Source organism: Perna viridis, chromosome 1, assembly GCF_037379345.1.
Source record: "Perna viridis isolate PV_CMFRI_1.1 ecotype Kerala chromosome 1, ASM3737934v1, whole genome shotgun sequence".
NCBI classification, from domain to species: Eukaryota; Metazoa; Mollusca; class Bivalvia; order Mytilida; family Mytilidae; genus Perna; species Perna viridis.
This window is the reverse complement of record NC_142445.1, coordinates 45,733,382-45,744,328: the sequence shown is the minus strand read 5'-3', so window position 1 is coordinate 45,744,328 and position 10,947 is coordinate 45,733,382. Positions and strand designations below refer to the sequence as shown.

At 32.7% G+C, this 10,947-nt stretch overlaps 1 protein-coding gene and 1 long non-coding RNA gene across 2 annotated transcripts in view; one reads left to right on the top strand and one right to left on the bottom strand.

The window, feature by feature from the left end:
* The window catches only part of LOC148628992 (uncharacterized), a 78,433-nt gene extending 71,792 nt beyond the window's left edge, over positions 1-6,641 (top strand). Inside the window, exons 26-30 of the mRNA XM_088542031.1 lie at positions 247-1,806; positions 2,286-2,410; positions 3,204-3,276; positions 3,497-3,726; positions 4,698-6,641. Of these exons, the coding sequence (XP_088398157.1) occupies positions 247-1,806; positions 2,286-2,410; positions 3,204-3,276; positions 3,497-3,726; positions 4,698-4,817 (2,108 nt within the window). The 3' untranslated portion in view covers positions 4,818-6,641. The remainder of the gene's footprint in view (positions 1-246; positions 1,807-2,285; positions 2,411-3,203; positions 3,277-3,496; positions 3,727-4,697) is intronic.
* Positions 2,383-4,924, bottom strand: LOC148628993 (uncharacterized). Its single transcript, XR_015914702.1, has 3 exons — positions 4,790-4,924; positions 3,554-3,674; positions 2,383-2,520 (listed from the first exon to the last, which is right to left on the bottom strand). It is a non-coding gene; the product is annotated as an uncharacterized LOC148628993 (long non-coding RNA).
* Positions 6,642-10,947: the final 4,306 nt, after the last annotated feature.

Genomic DNA, 10,947 nt, shown 5'->3' with positions numbered 1-10,947 from the left:
TGTATATGGAATAAAATACATTTATGATAACAGTTATATAAATAAATAAAATAATACTTTTAAACATGTATGCACTTTTTGATAAATGTAGATGTTATCATACATAACTGATGAATAGATAAAATGATAAGAAAAGGAAATTCGACAACAATTCTGTACAAAGATATTTAAACAAATCAGTGATATACTTAACAGGGTATTCGATTTTTTCTTAATTCATTTATGATAATTTTATTACATTTTTAGGTTCTTTGCAATGTCCCGGACTCTTCAGATGTCAGAGATCTACAATATGTTTGACGATAGACAAAGTTTGTGATGGCAACACAGACTGTCCTATGAGGGATGATGAACTGGAATGTGACTCCATATGTCCAGCAGGCTGTTCTTGTCGTATTAATGTCCTGGTATGCCATCACATTGACGTAAATTTTGTTTACAACTCTGCGACTAAGAATGTTAGGAAGTTAGATTTGAGTCATTCAAACTTTATAGGAAACAACTTTTCGATTCCTGACTACCAGCTTCTGGGTCAATTAATATTGCACAACTGCAGCATACAGAATTTGTCGTCGTTGTCATTTTTGAAAATTTTTAACCTATTATATTTGGACTTAAGTTACAATGCAATAGAGATATTGCTTTCAAATACATTTTTCGGTCTTGGAAAACTGAGAATTTTGAATATTACAGGAAACTTTTTACTACATACGATCGAACCATGGGCATTTTTATCACTACATCACATTACCAAGCTCGATATTACTAACACAAAGTTGGCAATAGTAGAAAAAAATGCCTTTGTTGGTCTTAAAAAATTACAGTTTCTTGATATATCGAGAAACATGATAAAAACAATAAGATATTATGGTTTTAATGGTTTAGAATCCTTACAGCATATTGACATGACGAACAATGTTATAGAAACATTTCCTTTGGACGTATTTGCCAATTTGAGTGTATTGAAGACCATGAGAACTGATTCCTACCTTTTCTGTTGCCGTAAACCCGAATCAGTTTCAGATGAAAACTGTCATCCACAAAAGGATGAGTTTTCATCTTGCAGTGATCTTATGAGAAGTGATGCTTTACGCATTAGTCTTTGGGTAATTGGATTAAGCGCGCTGATAGGGAATGCTGGTGTTATTTGTTACCGTCTTACAATTCCACACGAAACACTGCGCAAAACACATGGGTTCTTCGTTCTAAATCTGAGTATTTCAGACTTACTGATGGGCATTTATCTCATTATTATTGCTGCCGCTGATGTTTACTACAAAGGAGACTATATCTTGTATGACCGTACGTGGCGGAAAAGTTTGTATTGTATCTTTGCTGGGGTGTTATCAATGACGTCATCAGAAGCATCCGTGACATTTTTAATGTTAATATCAATTGACTGTCTTTTAAAGGTGAAATATCCATTAGGAGGTAAGCACATAACCTTGAAATGGGCGAAAATTGCTAGTATCGTATGCTGGTTAGTTGTTATTTTTCTTAGCATTCTTCCGGTTGTCTACACTGCGTACTTCTCTGAAGAATTCTACTCTAGAACTGCCGTTTGCTTAGCGCTCCCATTTTCCAGAAGGAAGACATGTGGCTGGGAATACTCGGCAGCTATTTTCATCTTTTACAACTCGATGGCATTTCTCACGATTGTAGTTTGCCAAAACAATATTTACAATTCCGCAAAGAGTAGCAACAGAGTAATTGCTAGGAATTCCAGACAGGATATAGCACTAGCTAGACGACTTTTTCTTGTCGTTTTGACCGACTTTTTGTGCTGGTTTCCGATAGGATTGATGGGTATGTTAAATAAATGGCATTTGAAATACCCCTCTTTCTTCTTTCTTGTTATTATTTTCCATTGAAATGAACGAAGCTAATAAATTTTTTTCAGAAAAAAATTATACCCACTTATCTGTTTATACATGTAGTGAATATAATGGATTAGTAGTCTGTATGATTGTAGGTTTTTACTGCTTATGTCTATTAAACTACCACAATAGTAGGACCAGAAGATGAAATCATAGATTTGAGGAATTTTGGGGTATTTCCAAACAATTGTTTTCATGTTCTAACAGAGGATAAACAGAAACGATTTTGACAAATGTCACAATCTATTACTTAATCAGATACTATATTTTTTTCTTAAAGTTTTTAATATTATGTTACAAATAATCTATTGATACCTTTATGTATACGTTTTGATGAATAATCTCAAAAATATTGTTTATCATTAGCAAAACAATAGAATTTACATATACTATTCTACATATTTTCAGGAATTTTTGCATTGGGAGGACATACTTTTTCTTCTGATGTTTATTTGTGGGTAGCTGTGTTTGTATTGCCAATAAATTCTGCCTTAAATCCACTGTTGTACACATTCTCCATCGTTCTGAACCAGGTATATACAGATTGCGTCTTGTTGGTGTAGAACTTAATCTATTAATGAACTATACATACCATGTGGGAGTTTCTGACTGGAACAGTCAAAATACATTTTTTTCTCAAAATCTACGAAATAAGATACAAAAATATATCAACCAAACAATAAGATAACGTTCAGCATATAAAGATGATTTTATTTGAGTATTGCTAGTTGTATTGTTTCTGTCTATGATAGAATAACCTAAATATGTTATGCCAGAGCTTGTCGTAAATACGCAAACTTTTTGTATCGCGCTAGACTTCTCACAATTAGGCTTCTGGAACATGGTTATGTTGCTATAAGATTGAAGTCATCACCTCAGAAGTTTTATGGTCGTCATCATGAACTCGTGGATGGTTACGGTGTATCCATCTGCACCACGAAAACTGATTTATACAACGTGTCGTAGATTTCCTGTCCTCTTTCGTCTACCCCGGACTTTTCTATTTATGAGCAACTTGTTTCTAGAAAAACAGAGGACGCTTACCCTACCGGTGCACCTGGTCCATGCTCCTAGTTTTTAGTGGAGTCGGAGATACCTTTGTTACTTTGTATGTATTATTTTGGTTATTTTTATATTCTTTGGTGTATTTGTCTGTTTTCCTTGTCTGGTCTTTGTCCCTGGGTTGCATTTGTTTGGTTTCCGCTAGAGTCTTGGTTTCCTTGATTGCTCCCCTTTTATCCAATCAGAAAGCTTTTTACTTCTGAAATTAAATTTTATGCAAATATATGAGAAAAACATTATGATTATTTTTTATATTCAACTTAGAAAAGTCATGCTGTAAGAAGTCTAACAGCAAAAGTTACGAACAAGCCAACAATCCACAGAAGAAGACGTAAACGTAATGTTAACATTTAATTAAAAAGAATTCAATTTATGGACTAACTCCAATGTATTCCATACAAAGAAATGTTAATTGATAATTGCAGTGTTCATCATGTTTATTTGTCGTTATTTTCATTGCAAGTTTTGTCATATTTTAAATGCCCTTCTTGATCCATAATCTTATTAGTAAATCAAATACAAAAGACATTCTCAGCATCTCAATGGACTCTTTTCAGATTCTGAGACTGAACACAAAGCGTGGATACTTTTACAAGACTGCCATGAGGACTTACACTTGGAGTGTCGAAGCTTGAGAAAATTGGTTGGAATGAGGCGTTTAAAACCAAAGGAGAGTTATCTTCTGTTTTCTTCTGTTGTTAGCACAGTTGCACACTTGCATCAGAACGGTTATACCTTGAAAGGAAGCATTGATCCAGATTCAATCATAGCCATGATTGAAAATGAGGTAACATGGCAATATCGTTTTAAGAATCGAAGAAACCATCACACCACAGGCAGTTTTCGAACATACTTTTATGGGCTTAATTGTAATGCCTAAAGCATCCAAATTATACTGAGAAGGTGACAGAAAAAAATTATCAGTTAATTAAAAAAAAACTAACCAAAAATAAATCTGTTGAACGGTGATAATTGTATTTAAAAACAAAAACACACTTGTATTAATTGAAAAAAAACTCCATACTTGTATAAAATGACAACAAAGAAATCTCCATTCAAAAGCAAATCGTAGTTAAAAACAAAAATACACATGTAGTAATTGAATAAATACATCCATAAACTTATTACAACATGACAACAAAGAAATATTCATGTAAAAAGCAATTATTTTAGAACCAGTCTAGACAGAAATATTATTTAGGCTTGTTAGGGCAAAACAGTGGGTAGTGAAAATTTTGATATTAACGTAAGTAGCAGTCTTTGTAAGAATCATGCAAATCCTGTAAAATGTGATACACCTAAAAATAGGTTACATATTTTTATTTTTGTAATTAATTTGCTTTATAGTTCTATATGATAAAATGTATAATTATTCATTCCAATCTCTCTGCTCTCAGGAGATAATCAACATAGAAAATCCAACAGTCATTCACTACGTTATCTCCCTCAATTTCAAATTCTACATGCAGTGCATTCTATATGATTTTTTTTTATCTCTTATGAACAAGAGTTCTATGAAAAGCCACATGTTAATTTCTGTTTACTATAACAATTTAAAAAATATATATATGTAGGCTTTCCAACCGTGTATCACATTTTGCGTGATTCTTAGCTGGAGAGCTACTTGAATGCATCCAGTACGTTTGGTTACACATATTGTTTCAATTACACAATACAAAAACGGGAAGATGGTTAAAATTTTCTAACATTGCTTCAAGATAACAATTTTTAGATTGCTATACTTGTTTCCATTTCCAGAAAATTGTTCAGATACAGATCATTTCACCGAAAAAGGACATTTCCTGTGAGAGTGAAAGTAACAAAGACATAGAAGACATTGGCACACTCACCAGATTTCTACTCAGAAACACAAACTAGCTTCCGAAGAAATAATCAGAAAATGTTTATTCCATGACACATGATACTAGATAAAGAGGAACCAAATCAGTTAGATGTTAACACATTTATGATCATTACAGTTATACAAGTCCAAACCGAACTCTTAGAACAGACACCTGTATGAACAATGCATTCACAAACATCTTAGTTTCCGTGATTGCTCTTCCAATCAGTTACATGTAATCACATTTATGATAAGTACAGTTAAAAATAGACACCTGTATGTACAATATATTTTCAAAATTCCTTTATGCCAACATTCTGCATACACTTGACTTAATGGTTAGTTTTCAAAGTCAAATGTCTCCTATTTTTTAATTGATTTTACGGACTTTGATGGAATTTGACCGACCAAAATGTGTTTTCGGAATGTAAATAAAAAAACAAATAGAGATGTTTGATTTCTTTCCCGTCTTTATGACGGATTTGGTGAATCCATCTGCACCATGAAAACTGATTTGTTAACGTGTCATAGTTTTCCTTTCCTCTTTCGTTTACCCCGGACTTAAATTTTTATGAGCAATTCGGCTGCTGTTTCTAGAAAAGCAGAGGACGCTTACCCTACTGGTGCACCTGGTCCATGCTCCCAGTTTTTAGTGGAGTCCGAATTGCTCTTTTACTTTTGTTACTTTGTATGTATTATTTTAGTTATTTTATGTTCTTTGTTGTATTTGTCTGTTGTCCATGTCTGTCCTGTCCCTGGATAACATTCTTTTGATTTCCGCAAGAATCTTGGTTCCTTGATTACTCTTTAATTACTAAACTTTATTTGAGTAAAAAATGCAACTTTGAAAAAGTTTTCTTTGACTTTAATTTTCTTTTTAAAAAAATGAAAACAAAATGATGACGAACTTTGATCGTGTAATCAGGTCTTAAGGTGTACTGTACTTTCTGCAGCAGGGTCTTTGTGTAAACAGGTGTTTCCTCAGTTAAGTAAAAACATATATATGATATACTGTGGTGTTAGTGCAAAAAAATTCGTTTATTGTTGTGTAGAGGCAAAAATGATAATATTGTAGTTTTATCATAAGTGTGAGTAATGTTCATGTGTGGTTTTATCTAAGTGTAAGTATTGTTAATGTGTAGTTTTATCTAAGTGTAAATAATGTTCTTGTTGTAATTTTATAAAAGTTTAGGTTATGCTATTGTTGTTGTTTTGAATAATAGTTTGAAATGTTCGTATCGTAGTTGTATCTATATGAAGGAAAGTTTTGTGACGTAATTGTATCTAAATGAAGGAAAGGTTTGTATCGTAATTGTATCTGGGTGAAAGAAAGGTTTGTGCCGTAGCTGTATCTACGTTCGAATTGTATTCTTACGTGTTTTACGTGTAAGACATATACATGTAGGTTTATCTAAGTGTAGGAAATGTTCGTGTCGTAGGTTAATCTAAGTGTAGGAAATGTTCGTGTCGTTGGTTTATCTTAGTGTAAGACATATACATGTTGTAGGTTTATCTACATGTATTAAAGAAATGTACGTTTGTGTCTTAGTTTTATCTAAGTGTAGGAGATAATCGTGTCGTATGTTTGTCTAAGTGTAGTGAATGTTAGTGTCGGAGGTTTATCTAAGTGTAAAAAATGTTAGTGTCGTAGGTTTATCTAAGTGAAGGAATGCTCGTGTTGTAGGTTTATTTTAATGTAATGAATATTGTGTTTTATTTTTACACACATAAAGTGTTATTTATCTTCGTGTTTTTGCTCAAACTAAATGTTGTTAATTTTCTTGTTGCAGTGGAGTAAATTATAACAGTAGTGCAATGTATAAATTAACATATGAGCAATACTAATCTGCAAATTACAATTTTAGTTATGGGAATTAATCTTTGATCGGATAAAAAAGAAAACAACGTTTGAATGATAAGTTCTGTTTGTTCTGGTTCCGTTCCATATTATTCTCAAAAGCCATAAAGACTTCTACATCTAATTCATGGTGATCACCATTTGCACATGGTCAGATTGTTTGTTCCAATTAACTGCAAGTTTCGTAATTCTTTTTGTCAATATTTTGACTTCATGTTTTATAGTTTCAGTGTTCTGTAGATGTTGTAATTAAAATTGATGTTAAAGACCTTATCGTCAATGTATCCATACAGTAGCTAGAACACAAACACATCATTTCTAATAGATGAGAATTCAGAATAATCCCTTTTTACTTCAGATTCTTTCGTCTTGTCCAGGTGATAAATCTTGTAAGGAACTCGGTGGATGTTTCCGCGCAGAGGGCGCCTGCCCGTTTGATGAACATGGTTTATACTCCAAGGTTTAAGTGGAGTTGGGTTGCTTACACATTTACTTTCGTTTTTGTGTAGGTATATTTTTGGTTATTTCATGTTATTTATTGTGTCTGGGTATTTTCCTCTTCTAGGCGTTATCCTTGGAATAACAATAATTATTATTATTGAATCGCGGTTCTCTTGATTTTTCTTTTACAGACTGACATAGCAAAATATACATACAGTTTCTGTATATGCTAAATATTTAGGAAATGGTTTTGGAAAATACCTAAAAAAACTAATTGTTAATTCAAGTTTAAATAGTAAAAAATGAATACATAATGAAATGGATATGGAAAATACGTCAAAGAGACAAATCCACCGGGATAAAAAAAAAAGTCATCTCAAGGCCAACCATGGGTCTTGGACGAGGATAGAACCCTCATACAACAGGACAGACTGCAACTGGACCAAAAACAAATCTACACTCGTGCAGCGTAAAAGTTGCAATTATAGAATATCCATATATATTCTTCAACTTGATATAATTGAAATAACTAACTTAGAAATGTGTCTCCTGACTTTTTATGCAAAAAAGCTGTCACAAAAAAAGACAAGGTGTCCAGATATACAGACAAGGGAAATAATATCACAATCAATGTAACGGTGATATCTAACATGATATCTACAGTGGGCCAAAATGATAATCCAATATATTAAAAGAAGACACTATAAACGAATTCTGAATTTAAGATAAGTTCCGAGTACTGTTGTAGAATTCAGTATGTATGTGAAATTAATTCATGATTTGATAGTAGAATGGCGACAATTTTATGTTTTACTTAAGTGTAAGTTTTTGTAAGAATCAGGCAAAATGGGGAAAATTCTCACATCAGTTCTCAGCAGGATACGCCAAGAAACATTCAAACCAAGTTTGTTTTTTATTGCATGGTCAAGTTGTGTCTTGGGAGGAGAGTTTTGAAAAAATATTAACGACGACGGATGCCAAGTGATGGCGATAGCTCATATGGCCTTCAGCTTGATATTTGAAAACGAATTATCCCCAAAACTTTACAATGACGAATTTATCTAGACCATGCTAAAATATATAAAATTTTGACACATTTATGTAATGTCAAAGAGGTAGAACGGGTGCTACAAAACTTTATTCAAAAGTAAAGGGTACGGAAAGATTAAGTATGTTGATTGTACTTCACTGTATCCATGGACACACGGACACTGTCAAGATTTTTTTTTTTTTTGTATCTGTATCACCCATGCAGCCATCATAACGGAGAACTTTGAAGAGTTGGAGTATGATTGTAGTCTTTGCAAATTGAAAATAGTACCACCGATGGGATCATATCATTTCCGTATCACTAAATCGAAAGCTAACATTTCCCATTTGCAGAATCTTGCTGAAAATCAGGATATATGTTATCATAAGTTAAAAAAACAGACCAATTACAAAACTTCCACCCCGGGGATACTAGAAAAATTACATAATTTATTTAAAATAAAGAAATAAACTAAATATTTTGTCAATTTGAAATGTAAACTTTAATTATTTTTTTTTTTTTATCTGATTCAGTAATAAATATTAATATTAAACACAAAAATAAACAAAATTAAATTAAATGCTATATGTGTTTTAGTGGATATTTATTGTGTATCGTTGAATATATGTTTACTTGAGTCTCCTGTTACATTAGTACTTTAAAATTAATAAATGATAAAAAAAAAAAATACTTATATAGTTTTTGTAATATATATATTTTTTCATAAGAAAACAACACACAATAACTTCATTAACCTGTCCTCAATCAATATTTAGTTACAAAATAAAAGTAAATATTTCTATTAATTTATTTATTAATTTTATATCACTACTGTAAACTTAGTGCTATAAAATAAATAAATAAAAAATATACTTATATTCGTTTTTTTTCTTGAATTTATCCATAAAAATAAACATGCAAAAAACTTCATTTGACTGACCTCAATCAACAGTTATTTACAGGTTAATTAGTCAATGTTAATACAGTATAATCCCTTGTTTGCACAACTTTCCCCTCTATTACCAAACAAAACATGACCTTTTCTTACCTGAATTTAAAAAGTGGGAATAGAAGGAATTAACCCACTACAAGCGATGTAGAAAGATATTAGTGTATGGAGTGTAGCATTTCCAAAAAGCACTCAGTACGATAAACAATAAAGAAGTTGGACTGTTCATAGATTATATTTAAGATTAAACAGCTCCATCAACATGCAATACCGAAGACGTGAACCAAGCTATCTTGCAACAATATATTAAGTACCAGTCCATTCAAACACTGCTTAATGTAGAGGTGATTCAAATGATGTTTTTTTTAGTCTGCACATACTATACATTTGAGTAACTAAAGTCCTATCTGTATTCAGATCTGTGTTTTTGAGAATACCATACATCGATCTTCCGCAGATCAATTAAGCAACCAAATGAAATCGAATCAAGAACGACAACTCTTGTAAAGTGCCAATTTCATACACAATGTATATAATTTCTATCTCAAAATGCAAGACCAAATGACAAACTAGGAGCAGTTTTGTGGTCTGTAACATTTACTGAGTTAGAAATAAAATTGAAAATGTTGGGTTTTTGACATGCATGAATCACCTCCTATCTGATTTTATGAAGACTGCTACTGAAAAAGTGAAGTCTTTGAAATGGTTTTTAAACAGATAGAAAAAAATATAGATCTTGATGGTCTTGCTAAACATTTTTGAACTGCTTTTTGGGAAAATGTAGACAAAGGTGGCTTCTTGAGATATGCGTTTTTCCCATGAATAAGAAGCAAACAAATTCTTCCAAATTTTAATATCATATTAAAAGATACAACTTAAATGGATTCAAAATTCAAATTTCAATAATCTAGCAAAGGTTATGATGAAAATAATTTGACTTAATCCAGGCTGGAATAAAATTTCTGACCTGAAAAAATTTGCCACTAGTCCGCCGCTAGTCAAAGAAAAGTGGAGACCATGTACCATTTTATCTGCTCTGGTTTGGGGTTTTATGTAAAACATATCTGTTGTTAATTTCATAAATATCTTATGTCCATTTTAAAGTAGTTGTGTATATCATCAGGAAATTTTGATTCTCTATTTTTTATGGGAGTTATGTCCCTTTGAACTTAAAATATTTACTGAAAATCATCATGTATCGTCATTGCAACTCCTCTAAAACTACCCAACATAATTTCATCAAACTTGGTATGTAACAAGTCCACCATAGTTGTTGTACATGCTATCAGGAAATTTTGATTATTTTTACGGGAATTATATTCTGTAGTTCCGTATCTCGGTTCGTTACGCCTATTTCGTTGCATTTTTCTCAGCAAATATATTGTTTGTTTGTTTGTTGGGGTTTAACGTCCGAGCAGCAATATTTCAGCTATATTCAGACGATGAACATGAAAAGGATGATAAAATGAACATGAAATGAAAAAAATAAAAGGATGGGACACAAGGATAATAGGGTCGACAAATTTTGATTGCCACTGGAAAGGGGGATGGGTAAGGTCGGGCAATTTAGCCTCCTGTGGCGGAGCGCAAAGGTTCCTTCTCTTATCGAATACCACAGCAGGGTTCTTTAAAGTGCGAGGAACGTGGCATACTTCCCAACACGGTGCACCACTATGGTTTGCGGTCAGGTTTTCCGTACTATAGCCTGACAACCCCAGCATGTAACACGCCAGGGGTACCCCATTCCACCACCTGCGGCACACAACCCAGTTGCTCTGTGGGCAGAGCGCTTAGCCCCCGGCTAGGTTTCTCTCAGCAAATATAAATCACAGCTGCAGTGCGACGCAGGTTACGGGGCGCCGAATGGGACTCTTGGTTTTGTGCAGA